This window comes from Balaenoptera musculus, chromosome 15 (assembly GCF_009873245.2).
Source record: "Balaenoptera musculus isolate JJ_BM4_2016_0621 chromosome 15, mBalMus1.pri.v3, whole genome shotgun sequence".
NCBI lineage: Eukaryota > Metazoa > Chordata > Mammalia > Artiodactyla > Balaenopteridae > Balaenoptera > Balaenoptera musculus.
Genome location: NC_045799.1, coordinates 81,611,633 through 81,638,570, shown reverse-complemented (window position 1 = coordinate 81,638,570; position 26,938 = coordinate 81,611,633). Strand labels below are relative to the sequence as shown.

At 47.7% G+C, this 26,938-nt stretch overlaps 1 protein-coding gene across 4 annotated transcripts; it reads right to left on the bottom strand.

Annotated features, from left to right (window-relative positions):
* Window positions 1–6,038: 6,038 nt before the first annotated feature.
* ZNF3 (zinc finger protein 3) lies at window positions 6,039–14,709 on the bottom strand. Of its 4 annotated transcripts, none has more exons than XM_036824699.1 (7): window positions 14,396–14,709; window positions 13,724–13,869; window positions 13,124–13,252; window positions 10,637–10,773; window positions 9,279–9,370; window positions 8,862–8,988; window positions 6,039–7,149 (listed from the first exon to the last, which is right to left on the bottom strand). In XM_036824699.1, exons 4-7 carry the CDS (start codon window positions 10,689–10,691, stop codon window positions 6,080–6,082), a joined length of 1,344 nt encoding a protein of 447 aa, XP_036680594.1. In that variant the 5' UTR covers window positions 10,692–10,773; window positions 13,124–13,252; window positions 13,724–13,869; window positions 14,396–14,709; the 3' UTR covers window positions 6,039–6,079. The 4 variants fall into 4 exon arrangements, with proteins under 4 accessions (XP_036680594.1, XP_036680593.1, XP_036680595.1 ...); XM_036824698.1 differs by having other exon boundaries at window positions 13,724–13,834; XM_036824700.1 differs by having other exon boundaries at window positions 13,724–13,798.
* Between the last annotated feature and the right edge of the window lie 12,229 nt (window positions 14,710–26,938).

Sequence of the window (26,938 nt, the reverse complement as noted above, 5' to 3'; positions counted from 1 at the left end):
TGTGACGAGGCAGACGGGGGCGGGTGGGGGCAGGTGGCAGTGGTATTTCATGGTTCTGGACAGTTTTGTCTAGACGATGCCTGCCTGCCCCCGGCCTTAAGTATCGTACCGCACAGAACAACACGCAGCACAGACATTTCTGTACGTGGGCATGAAGGTGGCGGTGACTGTAATGTCGAGATAGTCTGGGGCGGTATCCAGGGGAATATGCTGGAGTCTTGAGGGAAAGAGAGGTCACACACTGGTGACTAAAAGAGGAATGGTTGTCTGTATTTATCAACCCACGTTCTCAACTCAGCTTTAATGCCGTTTCCTCAATGAAGCCTTTGGTGACCACCATGTGCCTCACCCCTCCCCATGGGGAACACAAGCTAGCTTCTTTTGATTCCCCCGTTTCATTTGTAAAGAGAGAGTACCGTGGTGTAATTAAGAGCCCAAGCTCTGGAGCCAGACTGCCTGGGTTCGAACCCCTGCTCCACTGCACTGTGTGTCTTGGTTTTCTCATCTGTAAAAAGGGGGATGTTAATAGGACTAACAGCACGTATGACTGTGTGACAATAATACGGACTGTACTGAAGACGGTCCATGCTGGCGTGTAGGTGAGTGGTCAGTAAAGGGCAGCTGTCATGATGGTTACCAGCCTCTGCTGGGGTCTTGCTCTGGCTCCCATTAGGCTGGCGCCTCTTTAGTGCAGAACAATGGGTGGTTCGCCTCTCTGCCCCCCATGGCACTCGCTGAGCTGCTGGCGAAGGGCTTCAAGGATCAGTGACAAGAGGTCTGGGGAGACTGTGATGAGGGAGGGCAAGCCCGGGCTTTGGGCTCCAAAGCCTCTGAGTCTCACTGCACCATTTATTGTGCCTGGAGAACTCCTCTCCCTCCTCTCCTTCCTTTCTTCTTTCCTGAAGAAAAGGGAATAAAAATGGGGGCAAAAATAGTACCTACCTCGCAGGATGGCTACAAGGATTAAATGAGTTACCAGATAAAATGCTTAGAACAATGCCTGACACATTAGAAGTGCTCCATGGCTGTTCCTTCTTACTACTTTTCTCTTTTTCTTGGTATATTTTTTTCTGATTATGAACGCCATACTTATTTATGGTAGAAAAGTGTGAAAACGTAGGAAAACCCCCCACCATAGTGAGGGAGTCAGAGGTATGAGCAAACAAGTAAAAGATGGAGGAGCGGGGAGATGAACACAATAATGAACATGTGTATAAGATGCAGAGGCAGCTCAAGGAAATGATGTACTCGGTGGGGGTGGAAGGTGCCGTCCCCCACACCCTGGAAAGACCCCACGGACAAGGTGAAGCTTACATACGAGGAGGTTTTCAAAGATGAATAGGAGTTTGTTAGGTGGACGAGGCAGGGAAGGGCATTACCTAGCATGTGGAAAGGCACTGGGGCATTAAATAGCGTCTGCGCCGCTGTCACTGTAGTTGTGCATCGCTCCAGTATAGTGTGTATGGGAGGGCAGGAGGGTGGGTGCTGGGGTGAGAGGGGTGCTAGGAGGGGGGACGGGGAAGTAGGCAGGGCCAGGAAGTGAAAAGCCCTGTGTTGTGATGAAGAATTTGGACTTCAACCTGGGGGCTGAGAAGGGGCCCCTGGAAGGCTTGGACGTGCTGTCAGCCAGTTAGCATTTAGGAGCGATGACTCACTCATAGCAGGACAAATGATTGGAGGGGATTTTGGGAGCGAAGAGACCTACTGTAAGGCTGGTGCCAAAGTCTGGGAACAAGTCAGAGACGGCCTAGGCCAATGCAGAAGTCCCAGGAATGGGCCAGGCAGGACAGGGAGAGACGTGAAGGGTGAGGAGATGGAGGGCAGCAGCGCAGCCAGAAAGAGGCCCGGGTTTGGGGCTTGGCTGACTGGGAAGTTGATGCTCTCAGCAACCAGAGGAGGGGATACACGAGGGAAACTGTGCTGTGGAGGAAGGTACTGAGTCCTCTGTCATTCCCGAGAAACCACTCTGGCGACCATGTTTATCTGCGTATGCAGAAAATGGTCCATGGGAATTTGGACTCATTTAAAAAATCTTCAGTTCTTCATTGTTGATATATTTTAAATAATGTACCTGGGGATATGTGTGTATGTGTAGCTGATTCACTTTGTTGTAAGGCAGAAATTAGCACACCATTGTAAAGCAATTACACTCCAATAAAGATGTTAAAAAATAAATAAATAAATAAAGACAAGGTTGTAAAAAAATAAATAAAAATTAAAAAAAAAAAAAAATAATGTACCTGACTGGGCTTTCTTTTTATTTTTTGAAGTGGAAAGAAACCTTAAGCTCTATAAACAATTTATGAAAATGAAAAAAAAAGGAAATGTCTTTGGGGAGCTTTTAAAAACAATCTTTTAATTAAAAAGGAACAGTTTGTTAAGATGTTCTTCTCCACCACCACCCCGTGGCTCACATTCCTGTCAGCTGCAGTGTTCAGGTAAAACCAGGCTTTTCCTCTGCTTGGAAACTTAACATCCTCTCTCATAATTATTTCAGTTGGAGCTCGGACAGGCGTGACTTGGGGTGGGCGGGGGCATCAGGAAGGAAATTGCTTTTGCTAGGACTGATAATATCCTTCGGAATCACTCCACAGGTGAGAAGGCAAAGCTAACCGTGGAAGGCAGAAGCTTACAAGGAGGCGGCATGCAGCGCAACTTAATTTCCAGCAGTCAGAAAGCTCAACAGTGGAATCACCTGCTTTTGCCTGGGGTAACCACAAGCCTCCCATCCCTAAAGAGACCACCACAGAGACCCGAGAGCCGTCCGCCCAGGATGCTATTGTTTAGTGTCTGCACTGAGTGGAGGTTGAAGACCGCCTTGAAACAGGCCCTCTTGGACTCTGATTTTCACTGGCTGGAGGTAAGGAGCTGGAGCAGGACGTGGGCACACCGCGCGTGAACCACCTCACGGGCAGGATGTAGGGTGTGTTTGGGGCCTTGTTCTCATCTTGCTATACGATGTGACAAAGATTCTTTGCTTGAGCAAACCTTACTCAGGCTCCCGAACCTTTTCTCAGGCCCCTCTGTGCACTTCCTTGTAAAGTCCAGTTCTAGCAAGAACCAAGTGTAAATGCCCCGCAGTCTGCTAGAGACCCGAGATTGGAGCTTGAGAGTGATCAGTACCCCATGTGCAGATTCACTTTAATTGAATAGAGGTTAACAGTCGAAGCCATGGGAATAAATGGGTTCCAAGGATAATGGCATAGGAAGAGACCACCGATACGGTGACTGAACATTAAGGAATGCTCAATTAGGGACTGAGAAAAGAGGAATCATTAGGAGAAAAAGGAATGAACAATCAGGAGAATCAGGTGAATCAGATGTTGTAGCTGTTTCAAAGATATTTTTATAAATTTATTTATTTATTTATTTATTTGTTTATTTTTGGCTGCATTGGGTCTCCGTTGCTGCGCACGGGCTTTCTCTAGTTGTCGCAAGTGGGGGCTACTCTGTGTTGTGGATGCGTGGGCTTCTCATTGCGGTGGCTTCTCTTGTGGAGTACGGGCTCTAGGCACGCGGGCTTCAGTAGTTGTGGCACACGGGCTCAGTAGCTGTGCCTTGCAGGCTCTAGAGCGCAGGCTTCAGTAGTTGTGGCTCACGGGCTTAGTTGCTCCACGGCATGTGGGATCTTCCCAGACCAGGGCTTGAACCCGTGTCCCCTGCATTGGCAGGCCAATTCTTAACCACTGTGCCACCAGGGAAGCCCTCAAAGATATTTTGTAAAAAACACATTTTTCACATAATGGCCCTGCTCAGTCTCAGGCCCCCCCACCCCGAGATGCTCTGAGGAGTGTCACAAAGTCTTCCAGGGGTAGGGGTAGGGGTCGGGGTAGAGGTAGGGGTCGGGGTCGGGGGTGGTCAGAAGGCTGAGCCCTGCTGTGCAGTGACCGTCCATCACCCCGCAGTTCTACCTGTTCAGGGGTCTTTCCCAGAGCTTCGCAGTTGAACCTGCACACGAGCAGCCAGGCTCAGGCCCACCCCGAACTGTCCTGCCTGGAACCTCCTCTCCTTTACACACGGGTCTTACAAGGCCTAGCTCAGGTTTCTCTCTTAGAAATGTCCTCCATTTCCTTACTGTTTCTTCCTTCTCAGTGTAAATGTTTAGGCTCTACCCTCAGGAATTATACTTTATAGGTCTGACTTGGGGCTCAGACACCTGCATTACTAACAAGCAGCCTCGTGACCCTGCTATGACAGTTCATGGTCTACACTCGGTCAATCTCAAGTCTGTGGTGGGTGTCAAAGAAGAACCAAAAATGATGTTTCATGGTAGTTTTAAGAAATTAAAAACATATTAGGTAGTCAGTCACAATATATGATCCAAAATTTATCAGATGTCAGAGTTCCAGACATTTCCTCGTCTTTTCCATCAGACTTTCATCTCAGCCTTCTCCATGACTGTAGCCTCCCACCAAGAGCCAAACCAAGAAATCTCAATATGCCTATTGGGTTTTTTTGGGGGGGGGGGCGATTTTTGGCCAAGCCACGCTGCTTGCGGGATCTTAGTTCCCCAACCAGGGATGGAACCCAGGGCCCTGGCAATGAGGGCACTGAGTCCCAACCACTGGGCCACTAGGGAATTCCCTCAATATGCCTACTGTTACCCAACATCCAAGTATGCTCTTGTCAAGAACCCCATACTCAGAAACACCTTTCTGGTTTTGGTTGCTGGTGTTAAGTATCGTGCAACACAGAACGCCACGCAGCACATGAAATCCTAAAGGTGGGTACGAATGTGTAAGTGGCTGTGTAAATGAGATAGTCTGTGGCAGTGTGCAGAGGAAAGGACAGAGTCAAGGGAGAGAGGTCACAGATTTGAGACTAGAAGAGAAATGGCTGTCTGTAAAAAGTTTTAAAGATTAATTTTTAAAGATTCCATTTACAGTCACTAATGTTTCTAGTTTAAACCAAAATAAATTTGGCCCCTGCACAAAAACACACTCCATCTGTCCTTCTGAAAAACTATTCTGTTTAATAGTGCATTTCATTTCTGCGACAGGATGAGGATTTGGAAAATATAATGAAAGGTCATCCCTTCCGCTGGGAAAACTCGGGGAGCTCCATCCTAAGCCAGCAAGGAGCCCTGATGCCAGGCTCAGGCCCGAGCTTCCTCCTCTGGGCTGTGCTCTCTGCATTCACACTTGGCTGTTGAAGTCAGAGGTGGGGTCGGGAGAGGTCGGGCTGCTGGGGCCAGATGTCAGAGGTCATCGGTATCAGAGGGCAGGGCAAGCTGGCTGAGCAAGATCCTAAAAGTGTCCTTAGTTGCTAGGGGTTTAGATTAAATCACTTTCCATCACAGGAGTGGCAGGAGGAAGAGGGAGAGGGGAGGGAACGAGACAGAGGCCAGTGCTAAATGCTTTTGATCCTTTCCCTCATGTTAGACTCACCGTCACAAAAGGGAAGAGTGAGTTCTCCGCCCAAATCGTCAGACTGCTCTTGGAAACTTGGTCTTGCTGCTCCAAGAGCCCTGAAGGATATACAGTCACTACAGAAAACCTCTCTTGGGGTCTTCCCCCATGCCCAACAAAATAACAAATCCCTCAGCACCAGATTCCCATAATTAATGAAGTCATGAAACAAAATAGCACATTCCTTATCAAAATTTAAAGCTGGATTAGAAGCAGTGGCTTTGAAATACAGCCTCCATTTCCCCTTTCTAGCAAAAACACGACCCAGAACATTCTTTCCACTTTCTTCTGTGCTATGCTGACTCCAACTAGAGGAATCCTTGGAATTTTATTCCTATTGTGCTTCCATCCCCACCTTGGAAATGGTGTGAGAAAAATGGTCTAGTGCAAACTCCCTTCCCAAATGGAAGGAGACTGGTCCCAGAGCTTCCCTCTACTCCCAGCACTTAATCTGCTGCTTGCACCCTAATTTTTCAAGGCTGGTGTCATTCCTGGGAAAACTGACTAGGCTGCTAACCACTGTGCCACGATGATTTGCCCAATATGCCCCATTCTCTAAGGCGAAAGGATGGAGTCGGAAGGGACACGTCCCAAATTGTTCATACTTATATAGTAAGGCAGGAGCTCTTGAAACTCAGAGGAAGTGAGGAAAACAGGTGTGTGGCTCTCTTTCACGTAGACTCTCTGATATTTAATTCAGCAGTAACTCGGAGAGAACTTTTGCTCACTCCCATTACATTCAAAGGCTTCTCTCCAGTGTGAATTCTCTGGTGGCGAACAAGAGCTGAGCTGTACCTAAAGGCTTTCCCACACTCACTACATTCATAGGGATTCTCCCCCGTGTGGATTCTTTGATGCTGAATAAGGCCTGAGCTATAGGTAAACTTCCCTCCACATTCCATACATTCGTAGGGCTTCTCTCCAGTGTGGATCCTCTGGTGCTGATAGAGGTGTGAGCTCTGGCTGAAGGCCTTCCCACACTCATTACATTCATAGGGCTTCTCTCCAGTGTGGATTCTCTGGTGATGAATAAGGGTGGAGCTCCTGCTGAAGGCCTTCCCACACTCATTACAAGCATAGGGTTTCTCTCCAGTGTGGATTCTCTGGTGGTGAGTGAGGGTGGAGCTCCAGCTAAAGGTTTTCCCACACTCATTACATTCATAGGGTTTCTCTCCAGTGTGGATCCTCCGGTGGAGAATGAGAGCAGAGCTGCAACTGAAGGTCTTCCCACAGTCGTTACATTCGTAAGGTTTCTCCCCAGTGTGGATCCTCTGATGCTGAATAAGATGTGAGCTCTGGCTGAAGGCCTTCCCACACTCACTACATTCATAGGGTTTCTCCCCGGTGTGGATTCTCTGATGCTGAATAAGGTCTGAAGTTCGATTAAAGCTCTTGCTACATTCATCACACTTATGGGGTCTGTCTCCCACAGGAAGTCTCTGCTGGGAAATAAGGTTGGAACTCACAGTGAAGCTGTTCCCCAGATCGCTGTATTTCTCACTTCTCCCTCCCATGGGGGTTCGCTTTTCCTCAACTGTCACTTGACCAAAATCCTGTATCTTCCTATTCAGTCTCTCTCCAGAGGAGCTCCCCAGCTGCCTCTTCAGACTGACTTCTTGTTCATAGGCTTCTTCAAACTTAAGACCCTGAGAAATATCCTTTTGGAATCTTCCCAATAGTACCCCGTGTGATCCTGTATCTTCAGAAATTTCTGGACCATGTTCAGTTCTGGTCTCACCATCTGGCACAATACAAAACACAAATGTCACTTGTTCTTTGTGGGAAAAAGAATCAAAACCAGAGACAGTATAATCACATAATGTTCACAGGCTAAAAGCACATGCCTCTTATCTGTGTGCAAAGAGGCCTACCCAGGCTGTATGTAGCTAAGGCAGAATAAGAGAACTGGGCCAAGGAAACAGGGAAGGAGAAAGGCAGGAAGGAAAATCGAGAAAAGAGGTGGAAGTGTAGAGAAAGTTGGATCGGGCAGAGGCAGGGAACCAAAAACAGAAGAGACAGGACATACGGTTTAATGAAGTGACAAAGTCCTAGAGGTCAGAGACTGAAGATAACCTGGGAGATGGTGACTGCAGAACAGTTAGAGGATGAAGTGGGGAGCAGGTACAAGAAACTAACCACAGATGGTGTGGAGAAAAGTGGGAAGGTGATGAATACAAAGCGACAAGGGTGAAGCCCTGTAGCCCCAGGAGAAAAGGACACTCGGGTCTGTAGTCGTGGCAACTATATGCCAAGTCTATGGAAACAGGCCTGAGACAAAGGTCAGTCCATCTCTGGGCCCCAGGCCTAGAAAGCTGTGCTACGATGTGAGGCTATGTCAACAGTTTCCAGGTTTGCCTTCGCTATTTTCACTGCTCTGGGTTTCTAAGGGAACTTCAGGCACAGAGGACAAGGGTAAAGGGTCCAGACTGTTAATATTTTTAATCTGTCAACATTTTAAGAGTAAAGGCAGGGCAGTGAGGGACAGTTAGGGACAGAAAGAGCTGTATCTCCCTCACCTGAACAGGTACCTCTCAGGACCTCTCTGCTCAGTGCCCTTCAAACCCAGGACCCTCGGCTCTTCCTCTCACTCCAGCCCAGAGATCATGTCAAAATTCAGAAATGGGAATCCTGCTCACAGGGAAAGACATGGGACAAGGTTTATCCTGTTCATACCAAATAGCCCCAGAGCTCAATCCCAGACCCAGGATCTGCAGGGGACAGAGAGGAAATGCATGGGGAGTTCTCAAATGGGAGTCAGGAAGACCCCCTGGCCTTGCCCAGGAGAATGTCCTCACTGAAAGCAGGTGAGGGTAAAGGAATGAAGAGTCCACAGACGACAGGTTAAGAAGCTAACTGCTCCCTAACACAAGCTGAAATTTCTACAAGAGCAGCAGTTACACTAGGTCCATCCACAAATCAACAGATCCCTAAAGGAAGTCCGACAGAGAAGGGGAGGAGCTAGACAGAGTTCCAGAATGTTCACTTGGGCACTGAGCAGTACCTCACATGTTTAGGGACCCCAATATGTAATCTTTTGGGAAAATCTCTGGGTTATATGTTAATGTTAAGTCCTAAGAATAACATGGAAAAAAGTGCCAGATTTAAAAAGAAGGGTAGAATTAAAAGGTCAGGGCTCGAGTCCTGCCCGTCACTAGCAATATGACTGTGTGCAAAGCATTTAAGACCTCTGACCTCTCTTTCCTCACCTATAAAATGAGGCTAATTCTGGCTACCTCAATAGCTGCATCATGGTGAGGATTAAATGAGAGAATATCTATGAACACTCTTTATGAACTGCAAATTACTGTACAAATGGGAGTTGCTACTATTGTTAGAATTTTCTGAGACTAAGTCAGTCCTTAGCTAATGATTTTCAGTGACTCAACTATTACTAGCAAACAAGGAAGCAGAGAAATGGCAAGGGAGTTTTACTGAGGAAGCATCGCTCCTTACCCAGGGAGAACACGTTCCCGTAATTCTCCAGCATCACATCCCTGTACAGGTCCCGCTGAGCAGGCTCCAAACGCTTCCACTCCTTCCGGATGAAATACACAGCCACGTCCTCAAAGGTCACCAACTCCTGAAACAACATGTTCTCCCGTGCAATTTCAGGCTGAGGGATGGGACTGGCAGAGCCAAAAGCTAATTCGGGATGGGGCTGAATAACGCATATTGGGAAGTGGGAGAGGAGGTCAGGGTGGAGGAGGAGAGAAGAGAGTCTGAGATAAAGTGAAGTTCCACTGTTCAGCAGGAAACGCCCACAGTCCTGACAGAGGGAATCATAGTTTAGGGCACTGAATGGGATGTTGCTACACAAAAAACTCCTGCAAAATGGGAAGGGAAAGGAGGATAAAGAAAAGCACAGCTTACCTGGGCCTTGGCCTTTAGCAGTGCAGCTGCCAACATCTCATCCCCCAAACTGTCCTTGTCTGAAAATGCAGGAACTTTTGAGGAAGGAAGAGCTGAGGACAGTTAAAGGGTCCATGAGTCAGTCGATCTGCACTTGAGCCTCTCGACCTACAGAAAACTCACAGGTCCTGGGACAACCAAGGACCCACCCCCTCTTACATTTCTAAGTGCACTCCTTCTGCAGCTACGGAAGGTGCTTACGCTTACGGCCGGCACGCTCAGCGTGGGCCTTCCTGCCTGAGGAAAGACGCCCAAAGCCCTGGTGACCCAGGCTCTCTGGTCTGCCCCAGGTGCCTTTCTTTCTTTCCAGTCACTCTACTCTCCATGACATCTGCCCAGAACTACTGTTAGTGATTAGCGTATTCTCGTCCATCCTCCCAAGCCTGGCCAGAACACAGGCTATCCTGTTCATGTCCCTTCCGTCATTCTCCACATCTCAAACTCCTGGACAAAATTCTTTTTTTTGTTTTTTAAATCTCAGAGCATGTATTTTTTTAATTAATTATTTATTTATTTATTTTTGGCTGTGTTGGGTCTTCGTTTCTGTGCGAGGGCCTTCTCTAATTGTGGCGAGCGGGGGCCACTCTTCATCGCGGTGCGCAGGCCTCTCACCATCGCGGCCTCTCTTGTTGCGGAGCACAGGCTCCAGATGCTCAGGCCCAGTAGTTGTGGCTCACGGGCCTAGTTGCTCCGCGGCATGTGGGATCTTCCCAGACCAGGGCTCGAACCCGTGTCCCCTGCATTGGCAGGCAGATTCTCAACCACTGCACCACCAGGGAAGCCCCTGGACAAAATTCTTGACCGAGGAAAACGGGCTTCATCCCAGCCCTGACTGAAGACACAATGCCCACAACTCTTCTCTTTTTTCTCTATCCCCAGATCAAATCTACACACTACAAATGTTTCCTGTTTCTGTGCTTGGTCATATATCTTTTCCTGTATTTCTTTTTTTTAAAAAAACATTTATTTATTTTGGCTCCGCCAGGTCTTTGTTGCGGCATGCGGGATCTTTAGTTGCGGCATGCGGACTTCTTAGCTGTGGCATGCAGACTCTAGTTCCCTGACCAAGGATCGACCCAGGCCCCCCGCACTGGGAGCATGGAGTCTTATCCACTGCGCCACCAGGGAAGTTCCAAGCTATACTTAACTAATGGCTTCATTCCACCTTTCCCCGCTAGGCGGGGAGCTAGTGAAAGGCAAGGACTATGTCCTATCCAGTCTGGATTCCAGAATTTAGCCCAGCACTTGGTAAATGAGGGATTTGAACAGGTGATTGCTGAATGGCTGAATAAAAAGACAAGGGAACCCTGATTCCTTACCACTCTCAAGCAGGGCCTGAGGTTCCTGAGATACTCGATCAGCCTGAGTTTCCATGAGTCGGGCTTGAAGCTCGGATCTCTGGTCTCCTATTTGCAGAGTCAGCAGGAAGCAGGTTTTGAATGAGAATGAGGAAGCACTGTAGAAGGAAAAGTTCAAGGTTCAAAGATAATTTTTAAAAACCCTCTTGAATACAGACAGAGGGGAACTAGCATTTCAGTCAGTACCAGAGCAGCAAAGAGGAAATGCAGCAACTGGGATTAGCCTTTTAGGTCAAAGGCCAAAGTTCCTGGACCACATCCCACTTTAGGCTCCCCCCGCAACACTGCGTGATATTTCTAACAACAAAAATGGGGAACACGGGTGCCAAATGATGCCATTAGCAGAATGAAATATGAAGCAACTACTCAAATGAAAAATATTAGAGTAAAGTGAAAAAGAGTGTTACACACAGATTGCAAAATGTAAGTATCATATCAACTTTTAAGAATAGTTGGAATAATGGATAAAGCTAATGTATACAGATTTTTTATTTTATTTTTGGCTGCACTGGGTCTTTGTTGCTGCACGCGGGCTTTTCTCCAGTTGAGGCGCGCAGGGGCTGCTCTTCATTGCGGTGTGCGGGCTTCTCATTGCGGTGGCTTCTCTTATTGCGGAGCATGGGCTGTAGGCGCACGGGCTTCAGTAGTTGTAGTGTGCGGGCTCAGTAGTTGTGGCTCTCAGACCCTAGAGCGCAGGCTCAGTAGTTGTGGCGCACGGGCTTAGTTGCTCCACAGCATGTGGGATCTTCCGGGACCAGGGCTCGAACCCGTGTCCCCTGCATTGGCAGGCAGGTTCTTAACCACTGCGCCACCAGGGAAGCCCTATACAGATTTTTTTTAAAAAACCCTCATAAATGTTAGAATTAGTAGAAGAAAAAAAACTTACTGTGGTAGGTTTCTAGCTGTTATATTAAATGTAGATGCTATCCTTAGAGGAAGAGGGACCATGAAAAAGCACCCAAATAACAGAGATTGTGGGGAGTTTCCATAAGTTCTGTCTTAATTTAAAAACCCTGAGGAAACAATACCTGTCTCACAGAACCAGGGCAAATAGCTCAGATCTATTAAATTAAGATAAATTCAGGAACTCCCTGGCAATCTAGTGGTTAGGATTTGACGCTTTCACTGCTGTGGCCTGGGTTCAATCCTTGGTCAGGGAACTGATACCCCACAAGCTGTGCGGTGTGGCCAGAAAAAAAAGATAAGTTTTCTGCTTCCAGTCTCAGTCAAAGGTGGGATGTTATTGAAGGATTCAGTCCCTTTTTGTGGTCCGTGTGTCGTCTCGTCACAGGGGTGGGTGTATATATTCGCCAGGTTCTGAGAGACTAGCCCCAGTTGCTGTGTTTCCTCTCCCCGAGAAGGTAGCAGCCAACCTTCTTTTTTATCTCCCTTCTCTCATAAGAGATTTCCTTGGATCAGAATGTAAGTCCCTGAAGCAAGAATCAATGCTTTTTAAAAAGCATAAGATTATTTACTACTCCATTTTTGTCCCTCCTAAGGTCCCCACTCCCTGGTTGCTGTGCTCTGTGGCTCCAGGGAATAAGATGTAACGTTAGTACCTAGACTAAGGTTTGGACCTCAAGTACAAGTTTGTTTTTCACAACCGAACGCTGTGGCAAGAATCAACAGATGGAAAATAGGCGCGGCAGCCGCCAGAGCGTCCTTACACTGAGGCAAGAACAGGGAAAACCCCTGGACTTTGTCTGCCTCCCTCTTTGTTCATTTGCTCTTGTAACAAACATTTGTTGAGTGCCAATGAACAATGCAAAGCACTACTGAAAGGAGTAAGAAAATCAGCAATGCAAAAGGTATTTGCTTCATCATTACAGACTATTGCATTCACATTAAGGCATAGAAAGGGGAGGGGCCCTGAGAGTCACTCAGAGTTCAGAGAACTCTATTCTTTGGGCAGCAAGGGGATGTAGAAGGCCCATCACCAGTGCCATTACACAGTGAAAAGCAATGAATCAGGCATAAGCCAGACCCACTGACAATCAAGGTGACACACCCTCTTGCCACCATCACCCTCTTGGCTGGGGCCCTTCAACTCTTTCTCAGAGCCAGCCATCTTTTTCTGTCAACGAACTTTACAATCTCCAGGATTGGTTATAAGCAGGCACCCCCGACAAATCCGCTCTCAGTCTAAACTCTCCTTTAGAAAGGAAGGGAAAGTCAGAGGCTCTGACTCCGGAGAAGAAAGCAACACTCCCTCCTCCCAGCTGGGTTAACCAAAGCTGGAGCTCAAACGGATATTGTTGAGAACAAGTCCCCGGTGTCTGGATCAGTAAACAATGTTTCTCATAGAAAGAAAAACCTCCATTGTGCCCCCAGAGCTTCAGGTCCTGGCAGGGCCCTTCCCCTGCTCCACTGCCAACCCCACTCTCTGGAGTGCTCCTGGGTACAGGGAAAGATGACCTGGCAGTGAGAACAAGTCATGGAAAGCTTTACCTCCTGGATTCTTTCCTTCCTTCTCTGGAGTTGGTCTGTAAAAGGCCAGAGTAGCAATTATTGGGAACTTGGCAGCCTCTGTTCAAGTTCTTGGGAATTCTGACTTTAGTTGATGCCAATGCTGTAGGACTAAGGAAAAAAAAAAAGGCATTTTAAATGTTTATGTAAACTTCACTTCTAATCTAGATATTTAGAGATAAGAGGAAAAGAGAGGGGACATATGCTAATAAGTACTGATTAAGACCACAACTGGTATTTGTGTTGCACCCTTAGAGCTGAAACAGAAGTCAAGGTTCTCCAGGTCAACCTCCCACCCAGGGCAACAAACACCTTCTCAAGTTCCTAAGGTTCTGGCAGCTAACTTGCTAGACACTCTCAGCTGCTTCAGCAGGGAGTCTGCCCCATTGCTGCACAGCTTAGCCATTAGAGAGGTCTTTGGATGGTAAACTAAAAACCTGCCCCTTGGACCTTCACCTCTCAGAGGCTTAGTGCCCTATGGAGCTTCAATGATAGAATCTTCTCCTTCCACACAATTCTCCACCAAACACCTGAAACCAAATGATGCCCACTCCACAAACTTCTCTTCTTGGGGATAAATACCTTCAGTTCCTCTAATTATCCCCCAGACTTCAGGTTCAGCATCCTGCTTATCCTCTCCTGGAGTTTACACGTGCCCTTCAGAATGGAAACACCGGTCGGTGTTCAGTCCCACTTGAAAAGCGAATCAAATCAGGGATCTATTACAACTGGAAATGGGACACAGTTGTACCACTCTACGAAAAAGACTCGATTTACTGGGCGCCAAGGGGATTATTCTGGAATCTGAATAGTTTTAACTGCGCACACTTCGCTGAACTCCTCATTCTCTGGTCCTCAGACCCAGCCCAGTGAAAAATCGACCCTCTCTCGTGCCGCGGGCGCGGATAACTAACTGTGTTAACATCAAATGAAAGCGTCTCGGGGAACGACCAAGTTAGGGTCGTTGTCATCAGCTGTTTTAAAGAGAGGAACGCCTATCCAGCCATACCAGAACTTCAAAGTACTCGAGTTGGGCGCTGTCACAGAACCATAACCGCAGCCCCTTTCCTCCCGCGACGCAGGGCCCGCTGGGGGGCGGGGTCCCTGGGGAAGCGGAGTCAGGACCAGAGCCTCCCGGCACCCTACCCGGGGCGGGCCTGGGGACCCCGCGGGCCGCAGCGGCACGGACACCACCCCTTCCCCGGCGACCACTGCCTCCGTCCCACCGCGAGTCCCGGGGGCGGCCAGACTCACCCTGGGGGCAGGGACGGGAGATTTGGGGGGCCGGACACCGACCAGGCCCCGTCGGACCCTGTCACAGACCCACACACCGGGGACAGAACAAAGAACGGAAGTTCCCTCCGTTTCGCTTCCGGGTCTGTCCTTTCACCACCACCCCCACCTCCCCCGGTCCCCCCACATCCACTTGTTCCCTCTAGGAAAATGGAAGGTCTTCGCCTCTCGGTGGTTTGCTGATTGGGCGCAGGGCCCCAGCACCGACGCGACACTCCAGGCCTGCCGCACCGCCAGCCGCGCCCCCTGCTGGCCAGGCCGGGTGGGGCGCCGCGCACCTGGTCGTCAGGGCGCATGCTCGGCCGGGGCACGGGAGACGGGGCGCAGGGGGCTGAGTGGGTCCTGGCTGCGCTCCCACGTGGACTCCCGCGGGGCCGCCGAGGGCCGAGCATTACTCACCGTGTCCGAGGGAGCGGAGTCCCAAGCCGACACGCAGCAAACAGGAGGACGCTGGAAGGATTCAATATAGAACATTCACCCTTACCTGAAGTTTCCAAATAAACCAAGTTTATGCTTCCAAACAAACCAAGTTTTGTGTTTGTTTCATGTAAAAATGCCTCCTTTAAATTACTAAAATCTGAAGAAAACATTCCGGCCCATCAGAGAGTTCACGTGAGGACAAAACCTGTACAAGGCAAGCGAGCAGAAAAGACGGGGAAGTTACCGATGTAGATCCATTCAGATCGTAGAAAACTGGTGAAGCCCCATCACTGTGAAGAAGGTGTGAAACACGTGAAATGCTTGAGAGAATGAGGAGCGAGGCTTCGTGGCTCACTCAGGTTCACTCACTTTTATGCCCTCACAGGAGGAATCCTGGTAGTGAGAGAATCAAGTCTTTCAGATGATATACAAAATGAACTCTTGTGATCTCCTGATTTCCCTTATGGCCCTGCCTCGCAGTTGATCTCAATTTTTACTGCCTCCAATATTTATAGCGCACCCATTCAGCTCTGCAATGTAACAGACCTTACTCTTCTGGGACTTCACTCTAAGGACAGTAATCTAATCAATTCCAAGAAAATACGGTAAGTGCTAAGAAAAGGTGATGAAGAGCAGGACCCTGTCCGGAGGTGAGAAGACTTTCCAGCAGTGATGCAGGCTGGTGAGGGGAAGAGAGAGTGTTATCTGCACAGGCAACAGCCAGGGCAAAGCTCCCGAGGTATGAGAACAACTCACAGGTAACAAAACCTGAGGGTGGCCTGAGAGGCGCGGGTGTGTGACCCATCTCCAGTCCTTCCAGACCCCAGTGAGAATCTGAGCACATACTCGGAATAGCCAAGCCGTTCAGTAGTCTCAGTTCCCCCCCGCACAAAGGCATTCTTTTCTTTTCCTCTTCTCAGTACCTTATTCTTCCACTCCTCTCTCCAGGACAAGAACAGAGATGAAGCAGGAGGCAGTGGCAAGGGGAGGAGGGAAGGGTGGAGCAGAGTGGTGCTCCTCAAAGTGGGATTGTATGTTTTGTAAACGTTCACCTAGTGACAGCCTTCAGGAAACAGCTCTTAGAGTCCCAGCACCGTCAATACGATCAACTCTATTACTCTGCGGCCTAGAAGTCAGTTTGCAGCCGCCTGGTTTAATTCCCAGCAAGTTCTCAAAAGCCCTGCTATTAATGCTTTTCTTGAGTCTGTGGACTTAGAAGTGCCATGAGTCACGGAGGGGATACCCAAGGCAGTCCATCAAGGTGGGGAAGGTTAACTTCCATATAGCTTTAATCTAAAAGAAAGGGGAAAAAATAGAGTAAAAAGTGTAAGCCTTGGTAAGCACAGCCGCTGAGGCTTGATCGGCTCTGAGTAGGAAGTTCCTGACCTGGCTGGAGCCCGGGGGCCCCCACTCGCCCCCGCCCTGCCCCCTCCTGTCACCTGGGGCCAACGAAATGACCATTAAGAAGTGATGCCATGGGATTTCCCTGGTGGTCCAGTGGCTAAGGCTCTGCCCTCCCAATGCAGGGGGCCCGGGTTCCATCCCTGGTCAGGGAACTAGATCCCACATGCCACAACTAAGACCCAGCTCAGCCAAATAAATAAATAAATATTAAAGTCATGAAACAGTCCATTTGTCCTAAAGTAAGCTGCAGCTGTGGCTTTGCAAACAGATTAGAACAAAATTGTATCTATCTTGTTCTGTATCTCAGAAGAGACTTCCACAGAAGCCTAGAATTTGGGTTAGAATTTTTCGTATCTCTGTTTCCTCTTGAATCAGATTTGGTAAGTTAATTTCTTCTATGAATTTATCTGTTTCATCTAAAATCTCGAATCTTCTGGTATGATATTATTTGTAACATTATCTTATCTTTGAAGTATCTAATTTTGAGCAGTTTTCAAAGTATGTTCTGTGGATCTGTGCGGGTCCCTGCAACCAGGTGGTCTGGGAGGTCAAAACTGTTTTCATAAGATAGATTTTTTTGTCTTTTTCACTGTGTTGACTTTGCAGTGATGCTACAAAAGTAATGGTGGGTGAAACTGCTAATGCCTTAGCATAAATTCAGGTAATGGCACAAAACTGAACTATTATATTCTTCATTGCCATGCATTCGTAGTTTTTTTAAAAATCCAGTTTCATTTAAGAATGTCCTTGATGAAGCAGTAAAAATATTAATTTCATTTTAAAAATAATAAGCCTTATCAGAGGTCCATAGAAGGAAGGGTACTGGTGGCCGTATGTGGGTCTCATGTCAGACTGTAGCCGTTTTCAGACAAGGATATGAGGACCTGGGGGAGGGGGCATAGGGAAGGGGGAGGGTGGAGAACACACAAATCTTCCCACAGAGTGTGAGGACACAGCCAGTTCTGAAAGAATCAATTCCCAGATCCTTCTTTCTTTTTTTTTTTAAGTTGTTTCAAAGTAGTTTATTTAGGGGTTCCATTTTCACTCCTCAATAGATTTTATGTATTTCTCATATGCTTCTTCACTCATTAGGTCATCTAGTTCTGAAGGGTTACTGAATGTCATCTTGATCAGCCAACCATCTTCATAACAAGATTTGTTGACAAGTCCTGGATTTTCTGCTAGAGCTCCATTCATTTCTGTTACATCTCCTGATAGAGGAGAGTGGAGTTCACTAGCAGCTTTCACACTTTCTAAAGCACCAAATTCCTCGTTTGTTCAATTTTGTCCCAACTTCAGGCAGACTACAGTAAACAACATCTCCCAAAGCTTTCTGTGCAAAATTGCTGATTCCCTCGGTTCCCACACCGTTTTCTGTTGTTACCCATTCATGTTTGTCTGTGAATTTACGACCCGACAGCAGAGCCGGGCCAGTGTGCCACAGCGACAGAGACGATGCACAGACTGCAGACCTCGGCCCTGCACAGTCCCCACAGCTTTCAGTGCCATGTTTGCCCCAGATCCTTATTTTCTATCTGTTCACGTTTAAAACTGCTCTCCTGGAAAGCATCCCAGTGGCCAGGGCACCCTCTTTCTTGGTCACCTTCCCTACCTGGCAGAAGATAGGCTTCTCACCCCCAAATCTTGCAATGGTGCATTGCCCTCAGGGTGTCAAAGCTTCTGGGGTACCAAACAAAAGGATTCTCTGGGAATCTTGCGGCCAATATATATTTTTTATTATTGGAGTAAAATTGCTTTACAATGTTGTGTTAGTTTCTGCTGTACAATGAAGTGATTCAGCTATATGTATACCTACATCCCCTCCCTCTTGGCCCTCCCTCCTACCCCCCACCCATCCCACCCATCTAGGTGGTCACAGAGCACCAAGCTGAGCCCCCTGTGCTATACAGCAGGTTCCCACTAGCTATTTTACACATGGTAGTGTATATATGTCAATCCTAATCTCCCAATTTGTCCCACCCTCTCCTTCCCCCACTGTGTCCACACATCCGTTCTCTATGTCTGCGTCTGTATTCCTGCCCTACACATAGGTTCATCTGTACCATTTTTCTAGATTCCATATATATGTGTTAATATATGATACTTGCTTTTCTTTTTCTGGCTTACTTCACTCTGTATGACAGACTCTAGGTCCATCCACATCTCTACAAATGACCCAATTTCGTTCCTTTTTATGGCTGAGTAATATTCCATTGTATATATGTACCACATCTTCTTTATCCATTCATTTGTACTTGGACATTTAGGTTGCTTCCATGTCCTGGCTATTGTAAATAGTGCTGCAATGAACACTGGGGTACATGTGTGCTTTTGGATTATGGTTTCCTCAGGGTATATGCCCAGTAGTGGGATTGCTGGTTCATATGGTAGTTCTATTTTTAGTTTTTTAAGGAACCTCCATACTGTTCTCCATAGTGGCTGTATCAATTTACATTCTCACCAACAGTGCAAAAGGGTTCCCTTTTCTCCACACCCTCTCCAGCATATATTGTTTGTAGATTTTTGATGATGGCCATTCTGACCGGTGTGAGGTGATACCTCACTGTAGTTTCGATTTGCATTTCTCTAATAACTAGTGATGTTGAGCATCTTTTCATGTGCCTCTTGGCCATCTGTATGTCTTCTTTGGTGAAATGTTTATTTAGGTCTTCCACCCATTTTTTAATTGAGTTGTTTGTTTTTTTGATATTGAGCTCCATGAGCTGTCTGTATATTTTGGAGATTAATCCTTTGTCCTTTGCTTCATTGGCAAATATTTTCTCCCATTCTGAGGGTTGTCTTTTCGTCTTGTTTATGGTTTCCTTTGCTGTGCAAAAGCTTTTGAGTTTCATTAGGTCCCATTTGTTTATTTTTGTTTTTATTTTCATTACTCTAGGAGGTGGGTCAAAAAAGATCTTGCTGTGGTTTATGTCAAAGAGCATTTTTCCTATGTTTTTCTCTAAGAGTTTTATAGTGTCTGGCCTTACATTTAGGTCTTTAATCCATTTGGAGTTTATTTTTTGTGTATGGTGTTAGGTAGTGTTCTAATTTCATTCTTTTACATATAGCTGTCCAGTTTTCCCAGCACCACTTATTGAAGAGGCTGTCTTTTCTCCATTGTATGTTCTTGCCTCCTTTGTCATAAATTAGGTGACCATATGTGCGTGGGTTTACCTCTGGGCTTTCTATCTTGTACCATTTGTCTATATTTCTGTTTTTGTGCCAGTACCATACTGTCTTGATTACTGTAGCTTTGTAGTATAGTTTGAAGTCAGGGAGCCTGATTCCCCCAGCTCTGTTTTTCTTTCTCAGGATTGCTTTGGCTATTTGGGGTCTTTTGTGTTTCTACACAAATTGTTAACTATTTTGTTCTAATTCTGTGAAGAATGCCATTGGTAGTTTGATAGGGCTTGCATTGAATCTGTAGATTGCTTTGGGTAGCATAGTCATTTTCACAATATTGATTCTTCCAATCCAAGAACATGGTGTATTTCTCCATCCGTTTATGTCATCTTTGATTTCTTTCATCAGTGTTTTATAGTTTTCTGAATACAAGTCTTTTGCCTCCTTAGGTAGGTTTATTCCTAGGTATTTTATTCTTTTTCTTGGTACCCCAAAACTTCTGGGGTACCAAACAAAAGTATTCATTGGGAATCTTGCTGCCAATATCGAGTAGGTGAATAAATCCTTTGTGATTCAAGTGATTTCCTATTATTTCCCTCCAAAAAAAATGAGAGGAGGACAAGGCCATCGCTGGTGATAGATCACAATATGATTTTGGCAGATAAAATTGACATTGCTATAACTATATTGCTTTCACCACTCATCTCACTTAAGTAGGGAATTCCCTGGCAGTCCAGTGGTTAGGACTCGGCGGTTTCACCGCCGGGGCCCAGGTTCCATCCCTGGTCGGGGAACTAAGATCCCACAAGCTGTGCGGGGCACGGCCTAAATAAATTAATTAATTAATTAAATTAAAAAACAAAAGTAGCAGGGCGATCAGCTCCGTGCTTTGCGATGACCTAGAGGGGTGGGATAGGGAGGGTGGGAGGGAGGCTTAAGAGGGAGGGGATATGGGGACATATGTATGCATATGGCTGATTCACTTTGGTGTAGAACAGAAACTAACACAGTATTGTGAAGCAGTTATGCTCCAATAAAGATCTATTAAAAAAACAAAAAAAAAACCCAAAAGTAGTAATAGACATAATATTTCATTCCGGTAATAAGTAATGCCCATCTATTGAGAAAAACAAGACAGTTCCCTGTATCTCACTGAGATAAATTCTAATAAAAACAACTTTTTGTTACTCATAGATCAGATTTGTTATACATTTCTTTTCTTTTTTTTAATATTTATTTAAGTTTTGGCTGCATCGGGTCTTAGTTGCGGCATACAGGATCTTTTGTTGCGGTGCACGGGCTTCTCTCTAGTTGTGACACGCAGGGTCATTAGTTGCAGCAGGTGCGTAGGCTCCAGAGCAAGGGGGCTCAGTAGTTGTGGCACTCGGGCTCTAGGGCACAAGGGCTTAGTTGCTCTGTGGCATGTGGGATCTTAGTTCCCCAACCAGGGATAGAACCCAAGTCGTCTGCATTGCAAGGTGGATTCTTAACCACTGGACCACCAGGGAAGTCCCTGTTGTACATTTCTATTTTGATCAATTGTGAAGTCCTACTTATCATGATAACCCAATCCAGGAGAAATTTTTTAAAATACTTAAAGCCTTATGTTCATAGAAAACTGTAATTAAATTTCAGTTTATATACAATTTTTTTGCAGAGAATTATGATAAGTCGATCAGTTATCAATAGGTACCAATCTTGTTTCATCTGCAGACCCACTCATCCTCCTCCTGATTATTTTGAAGCAAATCCCAGACATAACATCATTTTTTGTGTAAATATTATTTTTCACACTTAAAAAAAAAAATTGAAGTAAAGTTGAGTTACAATGTTATATGAGTTTCAGGTGTACATTATAGTAATTCAGTATTTTTATGTAAATATTTATTTTACAGAATAATTATAGTATAATTGCCCATATGATAAGGACTCATGAAACATAGAACTATGAAACCAAACCTCTGAAGGACAGAATCGCCCCCAGCTGAGAACCGCTGGGTTAGGGTGAAAAGGTCTCTCCCTGAGATTAGTTAGGATGGCTGCCTTCCTTCAGAGAACTGGTGAGGCTGGGGAAGGGCACTTTGGCTCTGGAAGTAGCAGCTGGAGCCGAGTACCAGATTCCATGACCACACTCCAAACGTGGCTTTGGGAATAGCGCTGTTGCTCGTGTAGTTTGTCTCCTTTGAGAGAGATTCAACCAAGTTCCTCAGCTGACTGAGCTCAAGCTGCAGTCCCATCCCTGAGGGACAATTGACAAGGAAGCTGCCCCATCTTTTCTGCTCCAGGGCAACCTGGCTCCCAGGATGTAGAAAAAAGGTTTTAGCCTATTTGTCTGCGAGCTGCCTTCATCCAGTGACACACTGTGGAAGGAGCTGGCCTGCAAAAGCTGCTGCCCTGAGGGTAAGACCCTGTGCCAGCCCCAAGGCCAGCCTGGGAGCAAGGACTTCCACTCCACCCTTGTGCTCAGGAACCACCATCACCAAGCCAGTTTCTTCCCATCACCTGGCCCCTCCTGTCCAACATCTCAGTATAGGACCCAAGAGGACTCAAGACAGGTGTCTAGGGAATTACCTGGTGGTCCAGTGGTTAGGACTCCACGCTTCCATTGCAGGGGGCACAGGGGGATTCGATCCCTCTGGGAACTAAGATCCTGCATGCCCCGGTGGCTTGGCCAAAAAGAAAAAAAAAAATTTAAATTAAAAATAAATAAATAAAAATAAAATGCTGCTTCTTTAAAAAAAAAAAAAATACAGGGTCTAAGTACTCCGGGCATCCGGGACAGTGGGAGGGAGCAGGCTTGAAGCTCTGGAGAGGGACAGACAGGACGTCTGGATGTCCTTCTATTCCAGCTCTGTGCGTGTGAGCATTCTTAGGGGATCCACCTGGACCCCAAACTGAATTAGAGGGGCACTCTAGTTAGTTTTTAGTGGTTATTGGAAACGGATGCATGATTCTATAGTTCTCTTTCACCTTTACGTCAAGTGCCCTAAGATTCTGTACGGGGATGGCATTCTTCACATCCCTGGAATAAGAGAGGCCCCTTAATCCTGTCTTTTGGTCAGAACTGCTGTGCTAATCCCGTTGGATCACCACTTTACACCGCACAGCCCAGGGCAACAGCGGCTCTGGGGCATCCAGCTGTAAGCGTTTCCTGCTCAGTAACTGGAAGTTCCTGGCCTCAGGGAGGTGTTAGCGCTGCAATCCGGTGCTTCATCGCGCGTGTAATTTAGCCTCTCCAGACTAACTCGTGCAAAGTAGGGGAAGGAGGGTGATGAAGGGCCCCGGACAGCACGCAGAATCCGAAGGCAGGATCCGTCTCAGAGTTGGGAACTCAAGGAACTTTAAGGGAAGCAGGCGCTCCCTAAGCGATCTGACCCAGCTTCCTCCTCTGTGGGTCGATTCCATTCTCCTCTCTACGAGCCCACGCCGCTTACTCATGCGCATGCGCACAGGACCCCAGGATTAGTTAGGAGGCTCAGCCACCCTTTCTTGTCCGTACTGAAGGCTTCTCTGAGGCCAGAGGAAGGGAGATAATGCGCTTTTACATCCAGGAGTGGGTCCCATTGGTGGCCACAGGACAGGAAGGCCTCTGTTGGGAGGTCAGCTCACTTGTCAGTTATTTTCAGCTGTGGCAAAAATTCATATGGGTTTTTTGCAAATGAAGTTTTCAATTTTGGATAAGTAGCCAGATTCCCTGGATGGCACATGCTATGAACGGCTATGGCTGGGCTGGAGCCCAGAGTCTGTCTGCTTCCTGTGGGTGGAGGGCGGGCGTCCTGCACCCGCGCCTGGCAGGTCATCTCCCAGTGGCCGCCACACCTGACTGCGGCCCTTCCGTTTATCTCCACGGCCGCTGCTTGTTCCAGTAAGGCCTGCCTGTAGCCCTCGAGTCGTGACTGGCTCCCGCAAGATGTTCCGATGAAACTCCAGGTAAGATTCATCCCCTGAAACTACAGGTGAGGAGGTGGAGAGAGATGTATATACCCGCTAGGATTGTTAGAGATCAGGAAGTCGACGTAAGTCGTACCAAAGAGCCTTTATTTCCTGGTAAGCAGGAGGCAGGGTGAGAGTGGAGGGGTCAGGGTTGAGGAAAAAGGGGCTTCCGACCAGGTGCCCAGCCTAGGTGCCTGGGACGAGTTACAGGTGAGCAGAGACTCCTCGGCACTTGGATGGCCAGCAGGCTGCGTGGTTTTAGGGTGGCGTCGTTGGAAACGGGGAGAAGGAGGTTGGTATGGGAGATTTCATAGAGGTAAAACCAAGAGCACTTGGCAACAGATTAAACGCCCAGAATGAGGGACCCAGAGGACTAGAAGAGATGATAATTTTTTGACCTTCACTGCATTGGGATCCACTCAGAGTCTACTAGTTCCTGCAACATTTGAATACTAGTCACTCTCTTTTTCTGGATTGTAATTCCCAGGGGAGAGACATGTGGGCAAATTTATCTTAGTTACCCCCACAGAGCCTTAATCAATTAGAAAATTAATGATGCTTTATTTCTAGATTAAACTCTTCTGGCCGCCTCCAGGCCTGAATGAAGGGTGAATGCGTACCCTCTCTTGGCTTATCTTCCTGGATAAAGAGCTCAGTGGTGTGTGTGTGTGTGTGTGTGTGTGTGTGTGTGTGTGTGTGTGTGTGTGTGTGTGTGTGTGTGTGTGAGCGGTGTGTGAACGGTGTGTGTGTGTGTGAGTGGTGTGTGTGTGTGTGTATGTGTGTGTGTGTGTGTGTGTGTGTGTGGTGGGTGTGTGTGTGTGTGGTGGGTGTGTGTGTGTGTGTATGTGTGTGTGTGGTGGGTGTGGGGTTCCGGGGTGGGGGGGAGGAAGTGCCCAGGATATGTGGCCTGCCCACAGCTTACTAGCCCGTTGTGTGTTCCAGGAATGTACTCAAGGCCGGCACCATAGGATTCTATGAACTGAAGCTGGCCAGCTCGTCCTCTCTTCCCGCCACATGGGGGGCTGCCACAAGTGACCCAGGGGGCCTGTGCAGCCCCAGCCCAATAACAAGGCCACTTGTTTTCATCACTGTGGGTTTGGAGGGGGCAGTCATGGTGGCCTTGTGAGTCATCACCCCTCTGTGCAAGGCAAGGGTGTCCGGACAGGTCACCTTTCAGGCCACTGGCTTATGCCAGTGCTGCCTAAGCCAGTGGCCTGAGTATCTGCTGGGCTGGGCTCACAACCCAGCCGCAGTACCTGGCTCCTGGTAGTAAGGTCAGGGTGCTCGGCACAGGGGTGGGCAAGGTCCTAAGGACTGCAGGGTGAAATGCAGGAACATGCATGGGTGCAGAAAGAAAGGGGCCCCCTGGGCTGGGGCATTTACAGGAGGCCAGGAGGTACCAACCCTCCATGCAAGGGAAGGGACAGCAGTGAATCGTGGGTGCTGACCCTGGAGTGCGAGGCCCAAGAAGGAGAAGGCTGAGGGTTCGGTTTCCCCTCTGCCGCCTCCACCGTGCCCTGCAGGCTAGCTTTCCCCGCTGCCCTGCAGCCTCAGCTGGAGGATTAGTGGGGTCTCCAGCTGGTGGTTATTGTTGCCCCTGGCAAAGGTGTTAGATTTCTTGGTCCTTGTTCCTGTAGGGGAAGAGGTGTCTGATTCAACTGATGCTTCTGCACCTGTATACGCAGCAGGAATTGATGGATATATATATGCTTGCACTTTTCCAGTCCCTTAAGTGTTAGAGGGGATTTTCCCATTCAGGGACTGCTGTATGTAGAGGGTGACAGTGGAACACGGAGATCACTCCCCAACCCTCCTTCCTTCCACCTCCGATGGTCCAACAGAAACAGTAAAGACTGTGAAGCAAGAAAGGGAAATCACAGCTTTTCTTAAAAACGGGATTGTTGCCTGTGCTCTCAGAGAGGCCCCTCTCACTGCAACAGCGCCACCTGCTGACACAGCCACAAGGTACCTCTGCCACTGAAGAACTCCAGACCCAGGAGGCTTTGTAGCGCTCCAGCCTGAAACCCCATTTTGGGATGAGTCAAGTCGAACCTGACAGTTACCAAGATGGGAAGAGCCTAAAAGGCCTCGCTAGTCAAATAGAAATGGTATATTTAAAAGCGCAGTCAGCCTGGCCCTTGAGAGATTTTACATGAAAAAGTGGCAGCTACTGCCTTGGGAGAAACCACCTGAAACAAGGTCCTGAACCTGGGGCCCTCAAGTGTCACAGGTTCCCCTAAACGCCCGGCCTGGCTCACTGGCGACTCAGCCAAGGTGAAACCTGATGGGTGCGTTGGGTGGCCACTGCCATCCAGCTTCATGGCCAGATACGTAAAACCGAAAGTGGATGTCACCACGGGCAGAAGTCAAGGCCATTCTCATCCTGAGTCTGGCCAGCACTCCCCTTGATGAACCTTGTTACATTTTACTGACTTGGGCTGCTAGCCAATGGCCTGGCTGCTTGGCTCACTTGGAAGATGACAGATATGGAGAATTAAAGACACACGCTTGGGGCGGTAAACTATGGAATCACACCTTGGTCCTACCTGACAGATGGGTCATTCATGTGGATGCCCAGAGTGGGGACCTGGTCTCTGATAAGACTCCCTGGCTGTTTATCAAGCCTGCAGCGCCCAGAAGCTCCCTCCTGTTCCTGGTAAATTGACTCCATCGAACCTTTAACACCTGCTGTGGGCTCTCTTGATGCTGGTGTCCCTGTTCCAGTCCAGTCGGCTGACTCAGGCCACATCATTATAGCCCTTGAAACTGTGTCATGTTTTAGGCTTTGCAGATCCTCTACAGTCTGATATTGATGCACCTTCTGTTACAAAAGCCAGTCACCGGGGGCCAATAGTCAAGGTGTTGGATGGACATTCCACACTCCCTACCACCCACAGCATCTGGGTACCAAGCACTGGAATGACCTCTTTCAAGTCAGCTCTACTTCCCGCACTTCCTTCTGGTCCACACACTGTAGTAAGGCAGCCTGCTCACTGAATGTGGCTGTCCCTTCTTGGTTGGCCATCTCTTGGGTAATGATCAGGATGAAAGGGATGGGGGGCTTTCTAGACTTATTTTGAAAATCAAAGAGTCTGCCCTGACCACTTGTTGGTATGGCATTTCTTTTCTTTCCACTAATAGCTACCCTAGGCCAGCCTGGCTGGTAGACTGTCTTGAGTACAGCCCAGCCAAAAGGGAGCCTAGAGAATTCCAGCTTAATTCTGGCCCAGCCATCAGGATTCTCTTGTTGGGTTGATGTGGTTCTAGATCATGTGACTGAGGACACTGCTGTCTCCAGCCCCCCTATAGTGGCTCACACTTGCTGTGGCAGGCTGGGCAGTGGCCCCCAAGATCTCTGGGTCCTAATCCTTGGAACCTGTGAAGGGGATTTTGAAGATATGATTAAGTTAAGAATCTTCAGATGGGGAGATTATCCTGGATTATCCCAGTGGGCACTAAATGTAATCCCAAGTGTGAGGTAGAGACAGATTTTACAACAGAGGGCAATACGATAATGGGAATAGAAGGACAAAGAGAGAGATTTGAAGACACTGCTAAAATACTGGATTTGAAGATGAGGAAGAAGCCATGAACTAAGAAATGTAAGGAATGCAGTTCTAGAAG

Bases quoted from the DNA above. Each gene is read 5' to 3' on its own strand.
- ZNF3 (XM_036824699.1), bottom strand. From the start codon at position 10,691: ATGGAAACTCAGGCTGATCGAGTATCTCAGGAACCTCAGGCCCTGCTT. The intron at 9,371-10,636 runs GTAAGGAATCAG...AACTGTCCTCAG, and splicing joins TCAGGCCCTGCTTGAGAGTG to CTCTTCCTTCCTCAAAAGTT. The intron at 8,989-9,278 runs GTAAGCTGTGCT...ATGTTGTTTCAG, and splicing joins TGCTAAAGGCCAAGGCCCAG to GAGTTGGTGACCTTTGAGGA.